At 46.3% G+C, this 26148-nt stretch overlaps 9 protein-coding genes across 10 annotated transcripts; 3 read left to right on the plus strand and 6 right to left on the minus strand.

The window, feature by feature from the left end:
* Positions 1 to 142: 142 nt before the first annotated feature.
* On the minus strand, positions 143 to 1332 carry TrAtP1_009171 (uncharacterized protein; the record flags this gene model as incomplete). The annotated part of the gene is made up of 4 exons (XM_014093490.1): positions 143 to 426; positions 491 to 665; positions 730 to 1053; positions 1105 to 1332. 4 exons carry the CDS (start codon positions 1330 to 1332, stop codon positions 143 to 145), a joined length of 1011 nt encoding a protein of 336 aa, XP_013948965.1.
* Positions 1333 to 3186: 1854 nt separating this feature from the next.
* Positions 3187 to 4018, minus strand: TrAtP1_009172 (uncharacterized protein; the record flags this gene model as incomplete). The annotated part of the gene is made up of 3 exons (XM_066114190.1): positions 3187 to 3309; positions 3363 to 3625; positions 3676 to 4018. 3 exons carry the CDS (start codon positions 4016 to 4018, stop codon positions 3187 to 3189), a joined length of 729 nt encoding a protein of 242 aa, XP_065970284.1.
* A 1664-nt stretch (positions 4019 to 5682) lies between these two features.
* TrAtP1_009173 (uncharacterized protein) lies at positions 5683 to 7598 on the minus strand. 2 transcript variants are annotated; one of them, XM_066114191.1, is made up of 6 exons: positions 7435 to 7598; positions 7083 to 7379; positions 6746 to 7023; positions 6573 to 6691; positions 6137 to 6521; positions 5683 to 6079 (listed from the first exon to the last, which is right to left on the minus strand). In XM_066114191.1, exons 1-6 carry the CDS (start codon positions 7460 to 7462, stop codon positions 5789 to 5791), a joined length of 1398 nt encoding a protein of 465 aa, XP_065970285.1. In that variant the 5' UTR covers positions 7463 to 7598; the 3' UTR covers positions 5683 to 5788. The 2 variants fall into 2 exon arrangements, with proteins under 2 accessions (XP_065970285.1, XP_065970286.1); XM_066114192.1 differs by having other exon boundaries at positions 6746 to 7379.
* Positions 7599 to 7939: 341 nt separating this feature from the next.
* Positions 7940 to 9055, plus strand: TrAtP1_009174 (uncharacterized protein; the record flags this gene model as incomplete). The annotated part of the gene is made up of 1 exon (XM_014093493.1): positions 7940 to 9055. One exon carries the CDS (start codon positions 7940 to 7942, stop codon positions 9053 to 9055), a length of 1116 nt encoding a protein of 371 aa, XP_013948968.1.
* A 3848-nt stretch (positions 9056 to 12903) lies between these two features.
* TrAtP1_009175 (uncharacterized protein) lies at positions 12904 to 13545 on the minus strand (the record flags this gene model as incomplete). Its single annotated transcript, XM_014093494.1, has 1 exon — positions 12904 to 13545. One exon carries the CDS (start codon positions 13543 to 13545, stop codon positions 12904 to 12906), a length of 642 nt encoding a protein of 213 aa, XP_013948969.1.
* A 365-nt stretch (positions 13546 to 13910) lies between these two features.
* Positions 13911 to 15452, plus strand: TrAtP1_009176 (uncharacterized protein). The gene is made up of 2 exons (XM_014093495.2): positions 13911 to 14166; positions 14224 to 15452. The coding sequence occupies exons 1-2, from the start codon at positions 13972 to 13974 to the stop codon at positions 15436 to 15438; spliced, it is 1410 nt and encodes a 469-aa protein (XP_013948970.1). The 5' UTR covers positions 13911 to 13971; the 3' UTR covers positions 15439 to 15452.
* Positions 15453 to 15458: 6 nt separating this feature from the next.
* TrAtP1_009177 (uncharacterized protein) lies at positions 15459 to 16299 on the minus strand. The gene is made up of 3 exons (XM_014093496.2): positions 15912 to 16299; positions 15701 to 15858; positions 15459 to 15646 (listed from the first exon to the last, which is right to left on the minus strand). The coding sequence occupies exons 1-3, from the start codon at positions 16074 to 16076 to the stop codon at positions 15571 to 15573; spliced, it is 399 nt and encodes a 132-aa protein (XP_013948971.1). The 5' UTR covers positions 16077 to 16299; the 3' UTR covers positions 15459 to 15570.
* Positions 16300 to 16718: 419 nt separating this feature from the next.
* TrAtP1_009178 (uncharacterized protein) lies at positions 16719 to 18890 on the minus strand. The gene is made up of 2 exons (XM_066114193.1): positions 18773 to 18890; positions 16719 to 18706 (listed from the first exon to the last, which is right to left on the minus strand). The coding sequence occupies exons 1-2, from the start codon at positions 18860 to 18862 to the stop codon at positions 16820 to 16822; spliced, it is 1977 nt and encodes a 658-aa protein (XP_065970287.1). The 5' UTR covers positions 18863 to 18890; the 3' UTR covers positions 16719 to 16819.
* A 3594-nt stretch (positions 18891 to 22484) lies between these two features.
* TrAtP1_009179 (uncharacterized protein) lies at positions 22485 to 25152 on the plus strand (the record flags this gene model as incomplete). The annotated part of the gene is made up of 2 exons (XM_014093498.2): positions 22485 to 22692; positions 22751 to 25152. 2 exons carry the CDS (start codon positions 22485 to 22487, stop codon positions 25150 to 25152), a joined length of 2610 nt encoding a protein of 869 aa, XP_013948973.2.
* Between the last annotated feature and the right edge of the window lie 996 nt (positions 25153 to 26148).

Genomic DNA, 26148 nt, shown 5'->3' on the forward strand with positions numbered 1-26148 from the left:
ATCAAATTGATTGTCAAGACAGGTAAAGATAATTTGAAGTATGATAGACGGATTTCAGTTATATTAATCAATACTTTGACTTTTTGCATTCTCAATATGTATAATCAGGGGTTTGACTAAGTACATGATACTGGATCCAGATTCAAGCTTCCTCTAACTTCCGAAGACTTTTCACTGCGTCCACAATAGTATCTTCCAAAGATCTATACTTGACTCCGAGATCTGTGTTGGCTTTGGTAGTGTCTATAATATAGGCAGGCGGAATAGGTGCTCCAGTTACTCCCTTTGGAGTCGTTTCACTGAGCTCCGGGAACTTGGCTCGAATGATGTCAACAATCTGTTGGTACGTGTAAGCCGAAGCAGCAATCAGGTAGCGCTGATTTGAAGCTGCTGGCTTCTCGAAAGCTTGGACATGGGCCTTGGCAACTTAACAGAGCATCAACCATTAGCAGTAGTCTCGAACGTTTCCATTGTTGGGTTTGAGACTTACGATCACGAACGTCGACATAGGAAAAGAAGGCGGTAGTCGGAACTTCTTTTTCCGATCCGTTGAAGAGGCGGTAGATATCGTTGGAGGAAGTGTTTAGCTCCTTGATGCTCTCTACATGATGCAGAAGAGGACCGTAGATGAATGGAGGACACAATGCAGTTACTGTGAATTTGGGCTGATTAAGATGTGTTAGTAGGAGATATTGAGTCTGGTGTGATCTATTGCAACATTGGACGTACCTTGTTTTTCTCAACGTAATCAAACGCAGCCTTCTCTGCAATGGTCTTGGAAGCTAGATAGGCGAGAACAGCATTCCCACTCTCAATAGCTGCCTCTTTTGACACAGGATTCCAATCCTTTTCTGTGTAGACGTATCCTGGTCTTTGGCCTTGCAGGGGATCCAGGATTGAGGCAATTGAAGATGTTATGACCACGCGGCTAACATTGGCGTTGCTTTTTTGGATGGCTTCTAAAAGGTTAACCGTGCCATCGACAGCGGGTCTAAACAGTTGTGCCTCAAAGTCGGTTGCTCCCAAGATCATAGGAGATGCGACATGAATAACCTTTGGACCGTTTAGTGTTGGATTCCAAGTGACAGTTTGGAGAAGACTTACGCCATCTACTCCCTTCAGAGCGTCATTAAATGCATCTTTATCTGCAATGTCTGGGATAACCACATAAGAAAGCTTTGCGCTGTGTTCAGGGTGGCTGGCGAGCACTTCCTCTCCTCTAGCTTCCGATCGAACTGTTGCCTTCACATTATAACCTTGGCTGAGGAAAGCCCGAATAACGTGAGCTGCAGCGAAGCCAGAGCCCCCAGTAATTAGAATAGTAGAACTCATTTTTGACACTGGTTGTAAAGGGAATGTTTCTCGTGTATGTGTTGGTATTATTTTTGAGATGGAATGTTTATTCTTTACCCGCGTCCTTGACGATCTTATATAGTTTTCAACATGTAGAACCCGGCTCCTCTACAAGAAGTGACGTTGTTAACTGCGCTATGAGATAAATCAGCTATTATTGATTGATGTTTTCATAATACGTTGCTTACAAAGTCCTTATACTAGGCACAATTTCGTGAGAATTATTATTAACCGCGTGTTGTTAACGGGTCACTTGCAACATTCGCGAACTTAAATGCAACAATGCTTGGGCAGATTCCATTGCGATAGATAGACTAGGACGAAATAAGACATATCGAATCCCTGTCACTGCATGAACGATCTGTTTAGCTTGTACACTAGGTCCAGGTGGAGACGCGCTACCTACCTTTTCGCATACGCCCGATCGTTTACTGCTAACTCACTCTGTATACAAAAAGTATTGAACTGGCCTTGTGTTTGAACCACGCGTAGAGAAAAGATTTCTGAATTTTGAAACTAAAAAAAAAAAAAAAAAAAAAAAAAAAAAATTTGCCTTATGACGAAGCGAATAAGACCGCTGGGGGGAGAGAGGTGGTTATGCCAGCTTATGAGTCGAGAGTTTCAAGACACTTGGAACAAAGAAATACCAGAACATTCAGCAAAGTGTTCAAATAGGCAAGCCAAGCAGCTTCATAATTCTACATAAAAAAAGTGAAGAAGAAAAACTGTATAAACAATGAATGCAATAAGCATTAGATAAACTGACCCAAAATATAGGCTTATAGGGTAAGACAACAACAGGTCTTGGAGCAGATTGAGTTACAAGCAACATGCCATGCTGAAACTGGCAGGCTGGTAACTTGTAATTCTTAATTCATGGAACAAGAGTTGCGATGGGAAGATGGAGGATTAACAGTTTAAATTGCACACGCGTGCATCTTGTAGCTTTATTAGCAGAGCATCAGCATGCTTGATATATTACTTTATTACCTTCTGCCAAGTCGATTATTTACAACCACCCGACACGGGACATGAAACCAAATAGGGCACTAAACTTCGATTTGTTTTACCAAATGTGTATTCACGATTATTCTTTTTCATAGATCTGGCTCGATAAACTCTTCAATGTCGCCCCAAAAGCTGAATCGCACCAAATGAAACCTTTTATTGCGGCCAGATAGTCTTGAGAAGTAGTCAATCCTGTAGATTGAGCGCTACCTGACAGCAATGCCGCGAACTGTATTCTTAGATCGTCGAATAAAATTGGCGAGCAGGCAGCAACGGTGAGTATCCAGATGAGAAATTTATTAGATGTCTCCCACTTGGGAAGCATTCCTTCCGAGCCAAGTATGAGCAGCAATTTCGTTCCGTACAACATCCCCGCACCAGGCTCAAAGTCAAATCTGGCTCGTAGATTGCCGAGGTACAGAATTCCCGCGAGGCGGAAGCATTCTCTTTGACGAGCATGAATCTCCTCATATATTGAGGAGCGAGGAAGACAGAGAAAATGGTGTAAAACTGGTGAAATGTGATATACAGGAAATAAGGGATCTATCCATAGATTCCGTGTCAAGGTCTCCGCTGCAATTATATCATTGAGATGTCTCAACTGGTGGCAAAGATACTTGGAGATGTCACATCGCTCGACAGTAGGTATGACACAGCCGGATGAGAGTTGAGTCATGTCAAATAACATCAAGTTCAGCTTGCTTTGACTAGAAAGAATATCATTGGGCGGAGAATATTGGGGCGCTGCATCTTGTCGAAAGCGGCCGTTGACTTCGATCCTTTGCAAAGAGTTAGTCAGCCTTTGATACATCAATGTTCGGGGGCTTACCAAAACATAGCCAGTCGCAGAGGACGCGATTGGATTGAACTGTCACCGCCCTTGAGGTGAAGGATACGCGCAAGGCCATCCATATGGATCTGAAAGATTCCGGGCTCTTTGATCAGATTCTACAGCCTGTCAGAATACTCACCCTTTGAGTAAGCAGGTGCTCGAAACCTACCGCATACGCTGCTGATGTCAGAACGGCAATAACAACCTCATCACTTGCACCAGTTGCGACGCTGTTCAACCTCTGCTGAATGTTTTGCGTGGAGATCATAGCATACCGGGCGTCCTCTCCTGTATCTCTCTCGCAGCCCAACCAGTGAACGAGATGCCACGCAGATGCAGAGAGCATTTGTGACAGCGCTATTGTCTCTCGAGCGATATCAACAAATCCGATTTGAACTAGCGTGTTGAATTTAGGGCAACTGCCATCATACACTATTCACCCTGGTCAGAAGAGATTTATCCAGGCGATCAGAGAGACAAACTGTGATCCCAGAGGCGATGGGCTCGACGATCGCCTCCCAATCCAAAAGACTGAAACGGATCGGAGCGACTCGCATCCAACAAGGTTGTTGGTCCAGGATATCTTTGGCTGAAGGAAGTATTGGCTCTTTGGAGGGAACCATCGAGTAAAGGCGTTATGTCGAGCTCCACGGTTGTCTGGCGCCGCTCATAGGGATGCTGACGGCGATAATTGGCTTGAGCGACGCTGCGGACTCGTCTTCGGGTCTCTGGATCTCTGCCCGTGTCATCGCCAGATAAGACAATGAACTCGAATCGCTTTGGACGACGATTATTGGGGTATTCTCTTGATTCTCGATTGGACATTTTCTGCTGGCACTTTTTTCTTGTTTTCTGCAACAATGTTGCCGCGCCCAAGCTATGGTAAACGAGATACCTTGGTGGCTTGAATTATGATATGCTGACTAACTAGGGAGACTCTGCCTATTGCCGTTTAGTTGAGCGCTAACACCAGAGTTAAAATCGGCTTATTCTGTCGTTTATTGGACAGAGATACGATTTCTTCTCAATACAACTTATTTCCTAATAAGATCGACCCATATTAAGAATAAAAAGAAGGGGCAGAAAGGAACAAGCAAGTGGGCAAAATGAGAAATTTTACTCGATGGTAAGCTTTCCTTCAACCTTGGCTGCTTTTGGACAGTTGTGCAAAGGCTATGAGAGAATGGATCACATACAGCTCAAACAGCCATCTACTGGGGCTACGGGGCCAATGATTCATTTGTCATCCGGTTTGTCCAGTCAAGGATTCATATGTCTTCTTAATAATACGAAATTCGTAAAATAACACGCACATCCACCCGGTTTGTTTATGCAAATGTAACAAAGTCGCATGTTGGGCCCGCGGTGAGCAGTCTGACAGAAGCTTGCCAGCTCAGTCGGACGTCAGACAACAGTTCTAATTCCTGGGGTTACTTGTTTGCTTCTCAACAGCTCTTGAATGGAAGACCATAAATCTTTCCCTTTCAATATCACGGTGCCGATGTGTCCAGATTGATCCAATTACGAGGGCCAGAGAATTTCACGACAGACTTTGAGAGAGCATTATTGATGGCTTACACCGGACCACTGGTAAGTCAAGTCCTTGGCGCTTCACACTGGGCGAGACCCATAAGCTGGCATGCATTTCCACTTACTCTTACCAAGTTTGACGAGGCTTTACTGGATAATACTACGTGCATCTTAATGGAAGACAAATGGCTGAAGACTATGAATACATCGACCGCCCAATATTCGCTGCCATCTCCAGGCTTGGCTGACTGAGTGCTTGACGTCTGGTCACATATTGTAAATTTGCCAGCTCTCTTCAAGGAAACAACTGATCTGGTTCTAATACCACGGCATCCTTTACAATTCACCGTCCAAGGTACTATAAATCGCCTAGTAAATGACCTTGTCATTCTAAATATACGGCTGGATGAGATTAGAAAACTAGAAGTGTTTCATGAGGATGGAGATATCAGAAAAGAGTCTTCTACCAGTACTCCAATTGCTTCAGATAGTGATAGCTACTTATTTTCGGTACAACACCAGCCATGGCCAGTTTTGAAAGCAAATTCTGTCATGTGTTGGCTTATAAGAGCGCGGCTGCTCTCGGCACTGTCTCCTTTTCATTTCCACGCCTACCAAATGTCAAGCGTGGTCAAAGGAGACTGTTAGATGGAAGTGAAGTTCTTCCAAACTTATACAGTCGGGGCTTCTTGGCGGACTGTATATGTTTTAGAGCGTTTGCGTGGCGAATAGTATTATTTTTACTCAAGAAATTTGGGCTGATGGCTGGGCTGACACTATGAACAAGTATATTGCTGACCAAGAAAATAGAGGGATGATTGAGAAGTGGAAGTGTAAAGCATGGTGCCAAAAGTTTGTACGAAAAGAGTCTTAACGTTATCATAAAAAAATCCTGGTTTTATGTATATTTAGTCTACCTAAGTGCGACTTTACATACATTCGTTATAGAATTACAGTCAGTGCATTTCTTTTAAGTATACCTGCAACAAAAAGCTATCTTAGTAAGATACTAGACTGCTTATAAACAGAATATATTACAAAAAGGAAAAGAAAATGGCTTCACTTTCAATAGGCCACCTCCTCCCAAAACATGGATGCCTCCGAAATGAAAGCTAGGTCCGACCAAATGAAGTTTCTCATAATCTCTAGTATCTTTAAACGGGCATCACAGCCTATGGAAAATCTTGTGGCTAGATTCCTCCGCAGAAGCTCAATATACATGGATCGAATAGGTCCAGGAGAAGCGAATGTGCCGCCAATATACTGGAGCCAAAGCAGCATGTCGGGATTTTCGTTCCATATGGCATCTTGTTCAGCCCTTTGAAGTTCATCAAGGAGCTGTGAAGATAAGTAAGACTTCAATTAACTCATCAGTACAGTTTATTCATGAGGCGGAAACAGAAAGTAACTTACTGGAATGGATAGAGTGCACCAAACGTGACAACATAACATAATAGAACATATATATGCTGCGATATAACAGCATTTGAGCATGGGAGAAGTTTTTACCAAATTCCCAATCCTTGACTGAATAGAGGCTGTATGGTTGTTTATATAAGCCATGATAAAAGGATCGCCCTTTTTATAACTCGACCAGTTCCGTATACATTGCAATGCATGCAGATCTTCAAGGACTTCTATGAAAGCGTCACTTAGCAAATGTGATATTTGCTGAAATCCCGAAGGAAGCTGGTAGAAACTGGGCGTAAATGAGTCTCGTTGCCAGAGTAGTTCTGAGAAGGTAGTGTGGTCAACAATTCGATCTGAACCAGACAGAATTGACGCATTCAAATCCTGCCTATGCTATTGTTAGACATTGATCCTTTTCTTTCCATTATATGCGATTCACCAGAATATTGCACGCTTAATACCAGCCGTGAGGTAGACTCCTTGGCTGCGAGAAATTTCAAGTAGCTGTCTCACTGCTTCCATATGGAGTTGTACTTGAGAGGTCATTCCCAGTTGAGCCTTGGGAAAGAGCATTTAGTATTACTGCAAACCCAATTCGGGATAGATGCCTACCTCTACACCCACTAGTAGGAGAATGGCTCCAATTGTGGACTCTGACGCGGCCTCTTTGGCGTAGGCCACTTTGTCCCGAATATAAGCGATAGCACAAACCTTGTATTTGAGGCATTCGGTATCCAAGTTTCCCTCCGTTACTGCAAACAATAGCGACAGCATAACGGCATTCGCAAGGGCAGGGTCAGTTAAGCCCGTACGGAAGACCGTGTGGAAATTTTGGAATGCGAGGTCCTCTGTAATACTAAAAACTGGTTCAGAGGCCTTCCTAGCTCTACCTGTGTCGTTCAAGGTCAAAAAAACAAACCCGCGTCCCTTGTGGTGCATAGTCTCTTACTATCATCCAGTAGCATTTGTAGCCGCGAGTTGTCCACAGGAAGCGTACCAAACGGATCAATCACGCTTAGAGATAAAGACGATACCAATGCTGGAGGCTTCGCAAAACGTGACTTATTAATCAGCGTAGTACGCTCTTTCTTCAAAAGTGTCACTCGAAAGTTGCATTTTGACTCTTGTTCGAGTAACCGCTTCGCCTTGAGGGCATGCTTAACGGCATGTGACTTGGCGGAGCGATTCGCGACACGGTCCTGTTTGTTACAGGGGCCTTTAATTGGAACGAATTTAAATTCATTGGCTGATAATATTTAGTGCTTGGTTTATGCGAGAAGAATTGGATTTGCATTGCCTACCATCTGGGTTGAGCGGCTGAGCAACCATGATGTGCGACAGCCACCAATCATGGGGACCACGTTCTGGTTCAGGTCGTAAAAGGAACAGTAGTAAGACGCATGAACTGCGCTCTGCTTCTCTGGCTTCCGCAACAGTCTGTGCAGACTTGCTGGATGGATTTAGGACTGGAGATTGGAAAAGACATACCAGGTGCGTGGCTTAGAAATCACATAGTTTCTTCAAGCGTGGCACCAGCCCCACTATACTTTTTGGGACAAACGTTATTGCCTGATTGGGAAGTACGTTGATGTGCATCTCCATCTTGCATTCGGAAATACGTCAAGTTACTCATTAAAATTGAAGCTCATCAAGATAGAATATCGAGTAATATGCAGTTGTCTAACTCCGATGTCCTGATTTTCCAGAAACGGGAACTATAAAATGGCAGATGCTGCCCATTCAAAAAGTTTGTACTTCCAAAATACACCACAGCTCAACAAGCCTCTCCAACTATTCTTCTCAATAATGAATAACTCTCAACTTTTCAAACCACTGAAAATCGGCAATGTGGTCGTTAAGCATCGCATAGGCATGGCCCCGATGACTCGCCTCCGTGCTACAGATGATCGTGTACCTCTGCCACTTATGGCCGAGTACTACGGCCAGCGCTCTGCTGTGCCAGGCACCTTACTGATCAGCGAGGGTACTTTAATCTCGTACGAATCTTCTGGTGGATTTGCCAATGCACCTGGCATATGGAACAAAGAACAGATTGCAGGCTGGCGGTCAGTCACCGATAATGTCCATGCCAAAGGATGCTTCATCTTCTGCCAGATCTTTGGCATGGGGCGTGCTGCAGATGAGGAGTTGTCCAAAAAGGACGGAGTTGAGATTATAGGCCCTAGTCCTATCCCAATAGGTGAAAACGCGCCAGTACCACGCTCCATGACACTCGATGAGATTAAGAAGACTGTCCAAGATTTTACAACAGCCGCACAAAATGCGATACTTGCCGGTTTCGACGGCGTAGAGGTTCATGGTGCAAACGGCTACCTGATTGATCAATTCATCCAGGATAATAGCAACCAGCGTCATGATGAGTATGGTGGGAGTATCGAGAATAGATCTCGATTCATAGACCAAATCATGAAAGCTGTCGTCGCGGCTATAGGATCGGAACGAGTTGGTCTTCGCCTTAGTCCCTGGAGCTCATTTCAAGGAATGAAAATGACAAACCCAATTCCGCAATTCTCAGACATAATCAACAGAGCCAGCAAACTTGATCTTGCTTATCTCCACCTTGTGGAATCGCGCATATCTGGCAGTAGCGACAGCGAAGGCAGCGAAACATTGGATTTTGCTTACAATCTCTGGAACAGACCGCTGCTGGTAGCTGGCGGGTATAAATTGCACGATGCGAGGCAGCTTGTTAATAAATATCTTTCCAAGGATATTGTTGTCATGTATGGGAGACACTTTATTGCAAACCCAGATCTGGTATACAGGATCAAGGAAAAGTTGCAGTTTGACGAGTACAAACGCGAGTCGTTCTATACAATTAAGGATGCATTGGGTTATGTTGATTACCCATTCAGCATACAGTATCTTCAAAGCCAGAGCGCTGAGGCTGTCTCGTTTTAAGGCAAAAGCAAGTCAAGCTACTCCAATTTCCGTTCACTTGAGACAGACTATATAGCCTAATGTTTTTTTTCTTCTGTGCCCCTGCTGAAAGTTTGTTTCTATAGTATAGTATATGCTATGTGCAGTTACCTTCACTTTTGACTTGGTCAATTTATTGCAGCTTTAAAGCTCAGGTTTGTTAAAAGTAAATTACACAATATTTGGTATATGTCGTCTTCAAGGCGCGGTGAGCCGCAACTAGGAGAGGTCATCACGGTCAATCTATAGAGAACTCGTCGAATAGTGCCTCGTCGAGTTCAGGTGGAGATGATATTGGAAGCTCCGAGCCGCGGTAATATCGAGCACACAAAGCCTTCTGTCTCAAGCCATACAGTGGTTTCTAAATGTCATCATCAATCCTATCCATCTGTTGAACGGTAGACTTAAAGACCCGATCAATGATATTCCAAGTCGCGTCTTCTACTACTCCCTTCACGCGCACGCACAGCCCGGAAAGAGCAAAAGACATCGCATGCCACCGAATATGAGTGTCAAAGAAGAACCAACGCCAACAGTCCAGTTCACAGTCAGCCCCAAGCGCTTGCTCGAATTCGAGTAGGCTAACACATGATTTGAATAACAAATCTTTCTCTCCAGGGGTTAAAAGCATATCTTTCTCGGCGCCACTGTAGCAGGCTGAATACGACATAAGAAGGCGCAGCTTCGCGACGACTAGTTGCGCTATCGTCAACAGCAGCCGGCTTATCGGTGTGGATATCGTCCGGCAGAAGCGTAAGTATGTATCATCTAAGTCATCTACTAGCTTTTCTTATGCTGCTTCTGTCTCTTTAACGCCCTCTGGTTTCCCGCAGGGATGGATAACGTTGTTGCCGCACGAAGCAGCCAGCTTCCATGCTTCGTATCGGACCATAGAGAACGCCATTTCAGTGTAGTCACGACGCTCATGGAGTACTTAGAAAGCTATTTCCATGTCATCATCATTGATATTCAGCAGCATTCTTGTATTGAAGCTTAAGGGCGTACAGTAGCCTCTAGGCCTATGTCTTCCAAAGTACGCCAGTCCAGCAAGCATAAATGCCACCAAATGCGGCATCTCATTTCCGTTTCAAGTGAAGATAGATTAAACACAGGGCCTTCTCAACCGCTGTTCTGAAAGAGGCAGTATAGCTTTGAACGTCGAAGGCAAATCCGGCTCTAGCTTGAGACAGCGCAAGGGAAGATGCTGCACAGTAGCAAATTGCTAGCAGTAAGGCGCGCGTCTCGGGGCAAATACGGCCCTCCCTTAGTAATAAATCAGTTATGCTCTGTTCAATAGTAGGTTTAGGAAGAAACCTGATGAGGCGCTCGATGTTTTGTATGTATATCTTCCACAATCGAAGTATCTGGCCAAGATGAGGATTCGCGGCTGTCGTGTATTTTGCCTTGACAAATTGAGACGGGGATGGCTTCTGCCGTTCATTATTCGCAAGTTTGCAAAAGATTAATAATAATAGAACTGAAGAACGAAACCATCCAGCAGAGGTATTGGTAGAGGCGAATGTTGGCGTTGCGGGGTAGAGAGAGGTTGAGGCAGGCCTAGGACAACACTACGACGAGAGGCCCGAGAGGCCCGAGAGGCCCATCCGCTGGCAACTGAATGTGCAAACCCTTTCTCACTCCGAGAACAAGCAATACGGCCGGCCGAGATAATGGATTTTAAAGGAGTCGGACTTACGAAACAATGGATCTTGTGGTCGAGCCGTCTAACAGGACATGGGTTTCGGCTCTTACGTGTTGTGTCAACGACAGTGTCACTACGATGAGTATTAGATCCTTCCTAACATAAAAGGTCAATGATTTCATGAATACTTGAGAAGGGTAACAAGCACTATTATATCGCCTAGTTTCACTTTAGCTTCGTTAAACAGACTCATTTTAATCACCAAGATTTACTCGCTGCGATGCCTGAGATTGTTATTGTTGGAGTTGGCCCAACGGGCCTTTGGCTCGCATTGGAGCTTCACAGTGCTGGGCTTGAAGTCGCCGTAATCGAAAAGAAACATCATCTGAGACATTCGTTCGCGAGCAGCTGCAATAGCAGCTAGTAATCTTGAAACGTTCGCGACTCGTGGAATAGCTCAGCGCTTCATTGACGCCGGAACATCTATTTACTCAATCCATTATGGCTCATCAGAGAGTCGGCTACAAATGTCAAGAGAATCTTTGGGTACCACGCATCCTCATTCTTTGATGAATCCGCAGGCCGTGACGGAACAGCTCCTAGTAGAGCTTTGCAAAGAAAGAAGAGTCAAATTCGTCTTCGGTCACCTCGCGACTGGTCTTGTCCAAGATAGCGAGACCGTCACCGTCGAAATGAGACCGGAGATGGCACCGAGTCCACATTCACAGCATCTTGGCTCGTTGTGTGTGATGGAACAAAGAGTGAGATCAGTAAGTTGGCGGACTTCGAGTTCGCTGGTACTGGTGGCAATATCTCCGGTTGGCTAGCAAATGTACTAACCACCGACGCTCCCTCCCAACCGCTATCGGCCAATAACGGATATAGGTCATTTTTGATGCAGTCTCTTGGATATCGAAAGTACTACCGGCTCACCGGAGTGAACATAGGCCCCGTAGATTTAGCGCCTAGTGCAATTCCAACTCTAGCAAAACGTCAAATCTTTCGCAACTGAGGCTCTTGGAACAGATTTTGGAATACACTCTCCTCTGTGGCTCTCTCGTTTTTCGAACACCACTCGTCTCGCGACAAACTTCCGCAGCGGGCGTGTCTTTATCGCCGGCGATGCCGGTCATCACTTTTCCCCGGCCGGTAGCAAGGAACCCCTACAGGAATTCAAGATGCTGCGAATTTGGCGTGGAAGCTAGTTGCTGTTGCTCAAAGACGATTGACAGGGAAAGGGGCTGATGGGCTTCTAAACACCTACAGCACGGTGCGAGAGCTAGCATTGCAAGCTATAATCAAGAGTACACTAGCCCAGGCTGCTCTGTATGCATCGAGCAATCCAGTGCAGTCTACTTTAGTAGATGTTGTATACGAACTAGTCGCCCATCCTGACTTGAACAAGTTGTTGGTAAGGCGCATCACGGGGTTTGGAGATTCATTCCCCACGGAGGAAGGCGGCCAAAATCCGTTAGTAGGGGCAAGGGTAACTCACCTCGAAATGCGGATTTGAACCACTCCATAGTGCCATGGCTGTGGATACCTTCATTCTGATTGTTCGAGATCTCACTCTTGAGCCACTTCTTTACGACTATATTGGTCCATGGGCCGCTCACATAATGTGTTTTGGACCAAATGACAGTATATTTTGCTTTGGCCAGCAATGGGACGGCGTGGATGCAGCGTTGGTCCGCCCTGATGCACGTGTTGTTTAGGTCTGCCGGGATTCATCTCCCCGAGAGCATACTCAGTCTTCTATCAGAAGACTACTTGGAAATATATGTAAGGAACTTTACCTGGAATTGAAGTATGATTGCATTATATGGCAATGTTACAGCCTGAATCTAGAAGTTGTTAAGGCGCGTGCAGGGTAGAGCGCGCTGGAGCTAATCAAGATTTATTTGCCGATTAAGAATGGAGTATTAGCATAGGTGTGTTTTACAACTTCATCCCAAGTGATAGTTCCGTCCGTGATACTCTAATCATTATGACGTTGAATGCCAAGCATCGGGTTTGTTATTCAATCCTCCGCTGAGTAACATTTGAATCAGAACGTAGCATCCAGCCATTTGAATTGTCTAAATTACCTACTAATAGCTAGTGGAGTTACTCCGTTGACGTACAGAGCAGAATTTGTCTTGTTTTTTTAGCTGAAAACTGCATTTCTAGCAGAAATAGCAAGAGATATTCACATAAAGCCTAGCAAAGCATCATCTAGGCTCGTAGCCTCCCGAAGTGGAACTGATTGACCCTTTCGAGGTAGTCCAATCTTGTTATGCCATACCACTTTCATGCTAGCATTTGTTGCGCCTTCAACATCTCCTGGACTGCCTGCAACAAACAATACGTCTTGGGCCTGAACTCCCATAGCTGTTAGGATAGCCTGATAAGCTTGTTTGGAAGGCTTATAAAAGCCACTCTCCTCTGCAGTGACTACTGCATCGAAATTCCCAGCTATGCCTGCCGCAATAGTTCCTAGACGTTGCGAACAATTGGTGACCACGCCGAGTCTATAACCCTGAAGTCTCAATTGCTCCAAGACTTGCACAACTTCAGGCCATGGTTGCAGTTTGCCCCAATTTTCCAGTAACGTTCGAGGAGCCGACTCAGCCAAGCCGACATCCTGTGCGGCTTTGTGGACGAGCTGCTCATACGGGACGTAGGCGCCGGTACCAAAGGTCAGTTCCAAGTACCGTTTGCGCCAGATTTGAGCTTCTTCTGCGCCCGTGGAAGTGATAGACGCGTCCCACAGAGCCCAAGAATCCAGCAAGGCGGTAAGGAGGTCGAATATAATGGCTTTTGGTCGCCAGTTGGACGATGGGGTTGTCATGATGATAAACAGTTTGTGAAATATGCCGAACTTTGAGAGAATATGGATAAAATTGAGAATCTGTCGGCTACATGATTTGAAGGAGCAGATTGACTACAGTTATAAGACCTGTGCTCGCCCCGAAAAGCATGGATCTCCAAGCACCAAGTATAGCGTCTGTGGCTTATATCTCTTCTTAGCACGGGGATGACGCCGCTCCACTGATCGCAGCCGCACACTTCATTGGGAATAGGCGTATTATTCCAACCTAGTCCCCAAAACGTCGCACCCGCACACTCTTTCCGGTTAATGGCTTTGCAACCCACATCTCGTGTAGATAGCGGCAGAGGCATACCTGTATTAGGGTGGTGTATAAGAAGCGAGCGACAGCACACACAACAGCACAAGTATAATCAAGCGTATCCAACAGCAAATTTATCGCATCTCATGATGGAACAAGCACATCGAGTGTTGCAGACAGCCGGTGATTTTCGAGAACACTATGTCGGAAAAAATATCACTCAGCTACCGAAACCGGCCTTGATACTCGACACGGCCAAAATGTATCGACACTGCCAGTCTCTCCTTGATGCCGTAGAACATTTGGGTGTAGACTTTCGGGCACATATTAAGACACACAAGGTACACAAAATCCCTTTCCAATACCCCCGGCTCCCAACACTGACTCTAGACCTACAGACTTTAGAAGGGGTCCGTCTGCAAGCTGGAGAAGCTAAAAAAGAAGTTCGACTTGTAGCGTCGACTGTTGCCGAAATCGAGTTTCTACGGCCACTGGTGCACGAATTCATAGAAAGTGGCCGCCCAATCAATGTCCTTTACGGCATTCCCCTGCCACCTTCGCAGGTTGATCGCCTCGCAGCTATTGCCCGGCAGCTGGGTAGAGGCACCATTTCTGTCATGATCGATCACACATCCCAGCTGAGCCATGTAGCTCGCTTTGCAGAGCAAGCCTCTTTTCCGGCCGGGGTCTACCTAAAGGTCGATACAGGCTACCACCGAGCGGGCTTGCCTCCTTCGGGCCTCAACAAGGACGACTTGGTCTCCAAACTGATGAACCTTGATAACCAGGGCATTATAAATTTTATTGGCCTCTATTCACACAGTAGTCTCAGCTACAATGATTCGACCGCTGAGCAAGCAATGGCCAATCTCAAAGGCGAGCTCAACGGGTGCCTTGATGCGCTGGAAGAAAACACACATTTGTTCTCAACCAATAGGGAAATTACTATCAGTATTGGAGCTTCGCCACAAGTGACTTCAATAGAGAATTTGGTCGGGGCTGAGGGCAGATTATCAGAGGGCGCCAAGTCTTTGAAACAGGCCTTGCACAACGTTGTGACTGGGAGGCACTGCGGGTTTCGCACCAGACTCGAACTCCACGCTGGTGTATATTCCGTCCTGGACGTGCAGCAGCTGTCTACAAAGTCACGAGCTCACTTTGGAGAGTATGAAGATGAGATAGCCGTCTCTGTCATGGCAGAGGTTTGCAGCGTCTACAACGACGGTGAGCGGCAGCAACCTGAAGCCTTGCTTGCTGTTGGAGTGTTGGGCCTGGGACGTGAGCCTTGTGCAGCATATGAGGGATGGGGCATCGTTGATCGCGAAGCTTACTCCCCTAATACCGCCAATCCCGATCGCCGACTGATTGTGAAGCGCGTGAGCCAGGAACACTCCATTGTGTCATGGGGGCTCATCAATGGGCATGGCGATGGAGCTTCTCAGCAACCCATACCGCTGCAGGTGGGCCAAACTGTGCGCATCTATCCAAATCATGCGTGTATTACGGGAGCCTTATACGGTTGGTATTATGTAGTAGATTCATCGGAACATAATGAGCAAGTCATAGATGTTTGGGAAAGGGCAAACGCGTGGAGAATGCCAGTAGCCAACTAAAATCTAGATTCTTCACATAGCAATAATAAAACGTATTGTGATATATACTATCTGCAATCATCTAGCTAGATACATCATTAATGTCTTTCAGAAAGATGGATCAGCAATGCTCGCAGCGCAACCAGAAATCAGTCAGCTGGCCGTAACTACCGCAATGCACTTGAGCTCAATATCCGAGCCATAGGGCAGCTCCTTCACAGCAACGCAGCTAAACACCAATGTTTTCAGAATATGTAACATCAAAAGTTATTTCGAAACTTACGTTCGCGCAGGTTTGAGGTCTCCCCAGTAAGTTCTGTAAGCGAGAGACAGGTCATCGGCGTCGATTATGTTTGTCAAAAACACCGTGACCTCAACTACGTTCTCCAAGCTAGAGCCAGCTTGCTTGAGGATAGCATCGACGTTTCTCATAATCTGATGCTGCGCAGTCCAATGAGCTAGGGAAAATTACTAGACAAATCAACATGACGTACAAATCGATCAATGACTGTGCCGTGAACCATTTTCTTCGTAATGGGATCAGCACCTAGCACGCCCGATGTAAAAACAAAGCCATTGGCGATGATAGCTGGCGTATAAACGCCTGGGCGAAGCGTGGGCGCATCGTCAGTGAATACGCCGACTTTTTGGAGAGACATTGCGATTATCTTGGAGTGTAGTGAATTAGAGTGCACTTTTGACAACACGCTGATTTCGCTTAAAGCCGAAGTCAAGGGGCAATCCTTTAATAAAGCACATCCGCTCCTCAGACATGATATCTAGCGGTGTTTTATATACTGGTAGCATCTGCAAGCACTTATTCATGTAAGTTGGGGAATAACTTAGTTCTTACAAAAGGGGTAAACGCATACGGGCGTTCTCTCGTACTCTGAAAGAGGGAAAGCTGGAATGTCATCCTTCTACATAGTATTCAAAATTTGGGTTAAGACTTGTAACTTGCCCACTTGGGCGCTCCCGTGCACCAAATGCGGCAAGGCTCGAAATTATGCGCGACAATCTAGGATACTGTCCGACATGAATGATTCCCGACAATGCGTTCCCGAGCACTACAAATGGCAAGTTCCATCCGAAATTCAAGAAGTTTTAGAAAGCAAGTGTGAGTCATGATTGTACGACTACAAACCGGTAAGGCGTCTATGACGTAGCGAGCTGTAGAATTTGCGACAGGTAATGGGCGCCAAGGTAAGATGGCCACTACGGCAGATTCTCAGACAAAGAACGGACCGGCCACTAACATCATTCGTGATGCGTTAAGAAAAGAAGTCGATATGACAATGGCTGACAGAATTACGCAAATCAATTGCTGCTTATCAATGATACACCGTGACTATGGTGTATCCTATTCCTCATACCGCTTACAAAAGTAAATCCATTTTTTTTCTTATCTAGGCGCAACCAAACCCTCCGTGGAGACATGGTATGAAGCCAGCTCTCCCGTACTTCTACACCGGCCGTAAACCAACATTGACGAGATCAACTGACTGGAATAGGAGCCAAACTTACCCTTACCACCCCCATCATCCACCGTTTGAAACAGTGCGACAACGTCTAGGCCATTTCTGCGTTCGCGGTTGACAAGTCGCACCGCATCTAGAATTTGAAAGACAGGAAAGTTTCCCTCTTCAATCCCGTCCCGACCCAGACGCGTTTCCAACCACTCCTGGATCCAAAGTCCAGTTTTAAGGCTTCGAGAAGAGAGGGCACATGTCAATAATAGCCCAGCAAACCCTATGGTGTAGGCATTGAGACAGACGCAGTCCTCCCAGCTGATTCCAGCGGCAATGCGCAGCAAGACGAAGATCCAAGCCTCGATTTCTTCATACTCATCATCAATATTATGCACAGACGCACTGGCAAAGGTCTGTAGCGGTCCTGCGCAATGCATGACGCGGGCCACAACGTAGTAAGCCATGTTCATGGCTGATTGATGAGATGGAAAATATAAGGCTTCATCTTCGGGGGCTTTTAAGTCGAAAAGTTTCGGACGATTGAGATTTGCCTCAATCTCTATCAAACTTGGGACGTACGCGCGCCACTCATCCAGCTTCTGGGAGTACCTCTTAATTCTGGCCATAATCTCACTAGAGATAGATGGCTGTTCGGATGTTGGAGCAGCATTGTCTACAAATGTTGAAACTGTCTTTTCTCTCATTTGACGACTTTTTCCTGGTCTTGCCCAGCATGCAATAAGAGCGGCGGTATTGAGACGATGCGATTCGCAAAGGATCCAAAGGATAGTAGCCGTACGACCGCTTCCAGTATTCGAAACAAATTGCAATTCTGGACAAAGTAACGGAGTGGGGTAGTCCTGAAAGAACTCGGGAACCCCAAAATACGCCCTGCGCCACCAATTTTGCATCTTGATTTCCACCCAAGCCGCAAGCAGGCCAGCGCCGTGGGGAAAGATACGATCAGCGGACTTTCTTAGGAGTTCTTCTATCCCGTGCGAATGTACGTAGAATCCTTTAAAGTATCCCATTGAAGATTCCACGTAGCAGAAAAGGACAAGCGTGGCAAAGGCCAGCATTGGGTTTGAAGCGAAGTTTTCAGACCTCCAGCAAGACATTCTGCGCAAGGCAGATCCGTAGAGCTCGCTGCTGAAAGCTTCATGGCCAGAATCTGGTCGGAAGCAGAACTCTGGTGAGTCAGATGTGATAAATAATCGCCTCTGTGGAAGTTTCCGACTCATGCGACTGGCTGCAAGGGTGGCCATGGTATCCGTAATGAGCGACGATTGGCCGCGAATAGTATCCATAGATTTGAACGCCGTATTTAAAGCTGGTAAACAATGAAGCCTCCAAATACTCATGTAGAATTCCACGACATCACTGGTTTTCTGCTGTGGCGTAGATAATGGAGCCAAGTTGATAGACGTCCCCTCGGTGATTCCCGAGTCCAACGGCTCGTCGAAAAGCTCGGAATCACAATGCACTTCCCAGACTCTTTTCTGAATCTCGGGAGCACAAGATAAGCCGGGGTCCGAGAGTGGGATGATATTTGCATTCAGCACATTGTCCGGGTCGAAAATGATGTCAAGGCCGGCGTCTATTCCAGTAGGCGAGCGTTCCGAATGCTTTGGCGAAGGCCTTGTAACAGCAACAGTCGTGTTTGACGGCGGATTTGACACACACGGTGACGTGAATGACCGCAGTCCAGCCTTGAGTGATCTTGACGGGATTAACACGCTGCGAAACTCAAATGTCTGAGAGATTTGTTCACAGGCTACCCCGAGTCTCATGCAGAGGCCGCAAGGTTTCCGCTCATCGCACTGTTAGGCTGTCAGCCGCGACATTGAGTCTTAACGCCTTTAATTACAATCAATTACTCAGCACACCTTTTTCCGTCTTTGCCTGCACGTTTTGCATCCAGTACGAGAGCGACAAATGTTGGTTTTTTTTGGCCGTGGCGGAGCTGGTTTATACATGTTGAGAAGTGCCGACTGAGAAGTAGCCAGTGAAAGCTGCTTGTAGGTTGTTTTAGGTAAAAGTTGCCATGTAGCCCAAGCGCGAGATCGTCCCCCGGTATTACGATCAACTCCCTATAAGAAAGCCAAAGTATGACTCAAGCCGCCAAACGGTATGGGCTAAACTAATCCACTTGAGCTCATGTTGTATTTGACCTTCGTCTTTCGTCGCGGAGGCAGCGGAGAGGAGACCCGTGCTTCTTAACGAGTGGAGTTCTTGGTACTGGTATTAGCAGCATTGCCAAGAGAGCTTTCCAATAATGGATAAACTTAAAGAAACTTAAAACACATAAGACGAAATACGTAAAACGTCAAGCATTTGCAAGTCTTTACCGACCAACTAGGGACTAGCCCTGGGCTTGCAAAATTCTCATAGGAATTCGGCCAAGCATTATGAGAAAGCGCCGTGTATTTCGTCCGTCGCTAAAGAGGGTATCTGTTTAGACGTTATGGCCATTTGTTACAGTAGTCCTTAATACGCCTATCCTATAGTGTGAATAGGCAAAGCAGAGTGAAGACATGAATTCGTCCTTCTCTATGAGAATCATGAATTATAAATTGGTTGGTTTCAATTAAAGAGATGTAATAAAAGATGGGCAGCGCACAGCATTAAATTTCGAAATAAGTGTCTTTAGTGAATTTTAGTGAATTTTAGTCAATAGCATACGTATCTAGTTAAACTTGAAATATGTTGGCTGCATTCTTTCCATTACAATGTATCAGATGATATGTTTGTGAAGCTTCTTATCCTGAGCTGTTGGTAGAAACACATTTAAATCTTCATTTTCGTAAGCCTTTGCAGAAACAATATTTGTCTAGTGTCACCCTGTTCAATCCTGTCGGCGCATTCATCGCAGTACAATCAACCAGTACCATTGTTATACGAGTTATTTCCGGTGGCCTATTGTAAGACTCGTCCATGTCCTAATTTACTAGACCAAAGTCTATGAGGATAACCAAGGCAGGCGACCTGTGAAGATACACACACAATTGGATTAATCATCACAAGTAATTTTTCGCATAAGCCCATTTGAACCAGGCCCATTTACTTGGTAATGCAGCTTTATTTTCATGAGTTTCCGTCCGGGGCTTTGTCTTCTTACTTTACTACGGCCAACAGACTCAGTTAAATGAACCTCACCGCTCAATGCCGTTATTAAATCTGCCCCTAGGGTGATTGGGGGGGGCTGCGAAGCATTCCACTTGCTACTATGAAAGTAGGAGGTAGCATGGAGCTGCGCTGAAAATGGTTAGAGAATAGAACCCTGGCATGATACTATCTCCTCGTAGTCAAGTGATTATCTTGATATTTATTAGTCTCGCGAATCTTTATGTCCCTAGGCCCACAATTGGCAGTACATGACGGGGCCGATTGTTCTACCGTTCTACTCCAAAGTAAACTGTAGAGTCTATAGTTATCTTGGAGCTCCTTTGAGCTTCGACCTTCTCGTCGAAATGATCTTCCAAACTAGCGTTTCTGGTCCCAGAATGATAGTGAAGAAGATCATAGATTGTTTCAATTTGAACGCAAACCGTTGTAGCTGTAGATGTGTCAAGCCTTTTGGCAGGAATGTGTGATGGCGCTTGTTTGAGGGTGATGCTTTGTTGTCTTAAGAGTATCAAATCGAAAGATGCAGTGTGGTTAGATACTGAAGCATGTTTTGACTGGCTACGTTAAGTACAACCACCATTTTTATGCCAATGATATGATTGCTGTCTTTAGTTCACAGGTAAGACGTGGTTGTATGATAAGAGTTGAGAGCATTGCCCACCACACGGCCTAAAGCTTATAGGGGTAAAAGAGGACAAGGATACCTTGGAAACAATCGATGGGCTTACAAATCATTCTACGGCGAAAGCTTCAATTGGAATTTGAGGAAATTTAGCATCCTCCTACGGTTATTTCTCTCTGTGCACACGCTCGCTGAGAAATCCAAGATGAGCTGTCTTGGACCGAGCCACAAAACCTCCTAGCAACCTCATACCACATTTGTTGGTGCTGGGCTTCTTTAAGCGTGAGCACTTCAAGAAACTACATGACAATGCACTGGGTATGGCCATACTAAGCAAACGCTTTTCACTCAGATCATCTCCAAAGTGGACTTCTACTTGGCAGCTAGAAGAGCAATGATAGTCAATACAAGGGCACTATAAAAACGGCCCGAAACTAACAGTGGGTTATTCGGCTATGTTCCGCCGGTTCAGTCTTGCTACGAGCGATAGTGATTGGAAATTGACGTGCGCCCGCAGCTCCTCAGCTAAGACTATAGCCATTTCCCGAAGAAGCTGCAAGCGACTATTTGGTGGCATTACAGGCGCAGAGCTAATGGCGATCCTGGCGAACGAGGCTGAGTGCAACCTTGGTGGAGCCGCATATAAGAATTACAACCTTAAAGTGTGCTTAAAGTGCCTCCGCGGGGGTCAAGTGGAGGAAGGAACGCCATTCACGCCAAGTTTAGAACGGCCCGGACCTAGAGATGGGAATACTGAAAGCCCCTTTTGCCATTTGTAGAACATGTTTATACAGACATGTCTTTACCAAATAAAGTTGAACAAAGACGTAGAGAATAATATTTCCAGAGGACAGAGCTTGCTACAGAAGCCCATGGTAAGCAATACTGTGGAAATTCATTACATGTTTCCAACGCTGATCCCATATGACAGGCACAAAACTCTGCATTGGCACAAATATCCATACTTCGGTCTTGGCAGAAGCCCCCCTCGCGTCTTTCCAGGAGCGAAGCGCGCGAGAATAGTGCCGCGTAGCTCTGAAGGCTTCCACTAATGCGCGACCCTGGTTCTCTCCAATGCGTCTGGAGCCAAAATCTTGAGCTTGACCTCACATCGTGTCCAACGGCCGGCATGCTCGGAATTGTGTCTTTGCCGCGATGAGAGACACTGAGAGGATAGTGCTTGAAGACACACAGAAATAAAGATGTAAACTTGTCTGCCCACTTAAGATTTGCCTAATCCTTTGAATCACAACATGACAACCGCTTAAGAGATGATCACGAGCCTCTTTCACCAAGTAATTGGATTTTCACGTGAAATTAGGCATCACCATAACCAGTCTTCATATGACCCTCTTTCTTGGCAAGTATAGAGAGCCCCATGGTTGCATTCAAGTGCCGCGCATCTCTCATGTACCGTGTTACCCCGCAACAGCCGACTGAGGTTACACTTTGGTTGCCTGTGCCCCTGGCTGATCCCCCACGGGGAAACACTCCATGCTGCCTGGAACCCATGCAATTCCCATCAACGGGCCTTTTCTACATGTCATGCTGCATAAGTCAGAATTCCTACCCTGCTTCATACGTCAGTCATGTCTCTACTAGCGCACAAATCCTTTGCTAGAGAGTCGACATGGACACCCAACGACCTCGCGTATGAGGTAGCTACCCAGAATGGGGATCATGTCCCTGTCGGAGGTTGTCCGTGACCTACGATCGACTTTCAAGCTGCTTCTGAGGAGGTAATGGAGAATGGATTATAGCTTGAATGATGAAGCGTATAAATATGGCGAGAATGGCACGCAATAGCTTTTCTGATACGTCCTTACTCACCAGCAACCAAGTTCCTCAGAATGAAAAAGGCGTGGACATCCATCGCCATCGGGACCATCGTGTCCACGGTGCGCGGTTCAACTGTGGACGACTGCCTCGGATATTCAGCGACTCATGTGAGGCGATCATCCAACGGGTTTGCGGCAGACCTCACATTGATTGGCTCCCCTTGCAACGTCTATGGGAATGATATCAAGAATCTGAAACTCCAGGTCGACTACCAGGGAGGTGAGCTACCATGGCCGATATAACGTGATATGTATCTCAGATTCTAATTCTCTTCTAGATAGTCGTTTGCATGTCAAGATCTATGATGCGGATCGCCAAGTATATCAAATTCCTGAATCGGTCTTGCCCTCGCCGCGTAATGATCAAGGAGATCCTAGTCAAGCTGCTTTGAAATTCACCTACACTACGAGCCCATTTTCTTTCGCAGTCTCACGTTCAGACTCTGGAGATGTGCTATTCAACACCTCTGGATCACAGCTCATTTTCGAGTCTCAGTACGTGAGGCTGCGAACTCAGCTGCCTCAGAACCCGAATCTCTACGGTCTGGGAGAGCATACTGACACCTTCCGCCTCCAGACAAATGACTATATCAGGACATTTTGGAATGCTGAGTCTCCTTTCGTGCCCAGAAAGTCCAACCTCTACGGAAGCCATCCCATCTATCTCGAGCATCGGGATAGTGGTCATAGCCATGGTGTATTCCTAAGAAACTCGAATGGCATGAACATTGTTATCGACCAGACAGAATCAGGCAGTCAATACCTCGAGTACAATACAATCGGCGGCGTACTTGACTTTTACTTCCTTGCTGGTCCCTCACCAACAGAAGTGAGCAAGCAGTATGCCGAGGTTGTCGGACTACCGGCCATGGTCCCTTACTGGAGCTTTGGTTTCATGCAGTGCAAGTACGGATATTGGGATGTCAACGAGTTAGCCGAAGTCGTTGGCAACTACTCTTCAGCTGGCATTCCTCTTGACGTCTTATGGTCTGATATTGACTACATGGATCTCCGTCAGGACTTCACAACCGACTCAGATCGCTTCCCCATACCAAAGATGCGCGAGCTTGTCCGCACCCTCCATGACAGGGGACAGAAGTTTGTCATGATGGTCGATCCTGGCATTCATCGAAAGGGAGACTACGGGCCATTTGCTCGTGGTTCTGACAAGGACATCTTCCTCAAGGCGGCCGATGGCTCGTACTACCGCGGCGTGCAGTGGGCTGGCGAAGTCGTCTGGCCAGACTGGTTCAACCCCAACACCCAGGACTGGTGGACTGATGAGTTCCTACGCTTCTTTGACCCCGATACCGGTCTTGACATTGATGGAGTATGGAACGATATGAACGAAATCTCAAATTTCTGTGGCGACATCAACTGCGACCCAGCTCAACAGGCTAAGGATACCAATACACCTCCGCCGCCATCCCATCAGCCCCGACCGAACACGGGCCGGCCAATACCAGGATTCCCCAGCGATTTTCAACCGAGCCCATCCCGGGTTCGAGCCCGACGAGAGGCTGAGAGTCGAGGTACTATGAAGGGGCTGCCGGGCCGCAACCTCTTCACTCCGCCTTATCGTATTAACAATCACGTCGGCGACCTAAGTGCTAGTACTGTTTACACCAACATCACAAACTACGATGGCTCTGTCCAATATGATACGCACAACCTGAATGGTTTTATGATGGCTGCGCATAGCCGGGTCAGCATGCTCGCTCGCCGCCCCGGAAAGCGCCCCTTTGTCCTCACACGATCGACCTTTGCCGGCGCCGGAAACAAGGTCGCCCATTGGTTTGGCGACAACTACTCCGCTTGGGATGACTATCGCTTCTCCATCTCTCAAATGCTCGCTTTTGCCGCCGTCCATCAGATGCCCATGGTTGGATCTGACGTCTGCGGCTTCAACGGCAATGCCCAGGAGAATATGTGTGCCCGATGGGCGTTGCTCGGCGCCTTTCAACCATTCTATCGTAACCACGCGGATATTTCTGCACCTAATCAGGAGTTTTATCTGTGGGCATCTGTGACTGAGGCTGCCAAGAAGGCTATTGCTGCTCGTTATCGGCTGCTGGATTACATCTATACTGCCATGCATCGGGCTAGTACCACAGGTAGTCCGATCGTCAACCCCATGTTCTTCACATACCCCAACGATGCCAACACTTTCGGTATCCAGACCCAATACTTTTTCGGAGATTCTATTCTTGTTTCACCCGTCATTGACGATGACGCCCAGAGCGTTACAATCTACCTTCCAAATGAAATCTTCTACGATTTCTGGACGTTCAAGCCGGTCCGCGGCAATGGACAACAGGTTACTCTGAACAATGTGGCTTACACGGACTTGCCGGTTTATATTCGCGGAGGCAGCATCATCCCTATGCGCACCGATGGTGCCAATTCCACGACCGCATTACGGCAGCATAACTTTAACGTAGTCGTCGCTCCTGGTCTTGACGGCAAAGCTTCTGGTTCCCTTGTTTTGGATGATGGAGAAAGCCTTGACGGACAGGCATCAGATATTAGCTTCTCGTGGGATGGCAAGGAATTCAAGGCCAACGGACAATTTTGGTATCAAACAAATGTGCAGATCGAGACTGTGACAATTTTGGGCGATGAGCCCGTCACTAAGAAAGGCCCCTGGGGACTCAACAAGGGATTCTCCTTCAAGTCTTGAAATATTCTGACTTGAGCGCAAGTAGAGGATAGTCTTTAGTAGGTAACCTTTTAATATTATTGCGTCTTTCAATATAGTGTTTTGGCCTAGGAGTGTTGTTCTACATAATGGACATGTATTTTTTACGCTCGAATATAGCAGATAAAGCAGTACCACAGTTGAGTAGCTACATTGCCTAGGATTAGGAATAAATGGTGGATTGATCGAAATAGGTTGCTTGTCCTTAGTTATCCGGAAGAATAGGAGTATTGTCTTCTTCTAACCTTTTATGTTCTCATTATGCGGTAGCCTTCTTTATTCTATATATTGCCAACACCTAAATGCCTTTCTGTCGCAACCCATTTGATCTGATCGCCTAGAATGTTGCATACACGACTTCTCGTGGCCAAAGTCTATGACACGTCATTAAATACATCTTTCTCAAGTGCCAATATTGGGCTTTGACAAAAAGCGTGTGACTTGATTCGTTCAAGGGTACGGCACACTTGTCGTGGCCTTTATCATATAAACTTACGCGTACTAGTGGAAACGTCGGCACCGGGAGCGTTACTACACGTGCTATTTACCAGCCTCATTAAGTGAAGAAGAAACGTAGCACAACTTCTCGATTTGAGATAGAGTCAGCAGGCCCCCTTTTACTTGAAGTTAACGAAGAGAATGGGATAATACAAATAAAGCCGCATAGGAAAAACTTCGAAGTAGCGTAGTATCTTACTCTTAAGTGCCAAGCCTGCCGTCCCAACACCTACAACAGGAATGTCAAAAGTCATCAATGCAGGTCCCGGATGACTACTCAACTAGTCAACTACTCTGTGCTTCTGATACAAACGGCATCACTCTGTCTCAACTGGATCGTTGCATACGTTTGGGGCAGTTGGAATAAGCGCTCATGTTCACTATAACCAGAAGGCCATAATAAAACACCGCGAGAGCCTAGAGTTTTGTGTCCGGTGTTAGTATTACGAATTAGGCAATTAGAAAACTGTAGCGCAGGTA

The sequence above is a fragment of the Trichoderma atroviride genome, chromosome 5 (assembly GCF_020647795.1).
Source record: "Trichoderma atroviride chromosome 5, complete sequence".
Taxonomy (NCBI): Eukaryota; Fungi; Ascomycota; class Sordariomycetes; order Hypocreales; family Hypocreaceae; genus Trichoderma; species Trichoderma atroviride.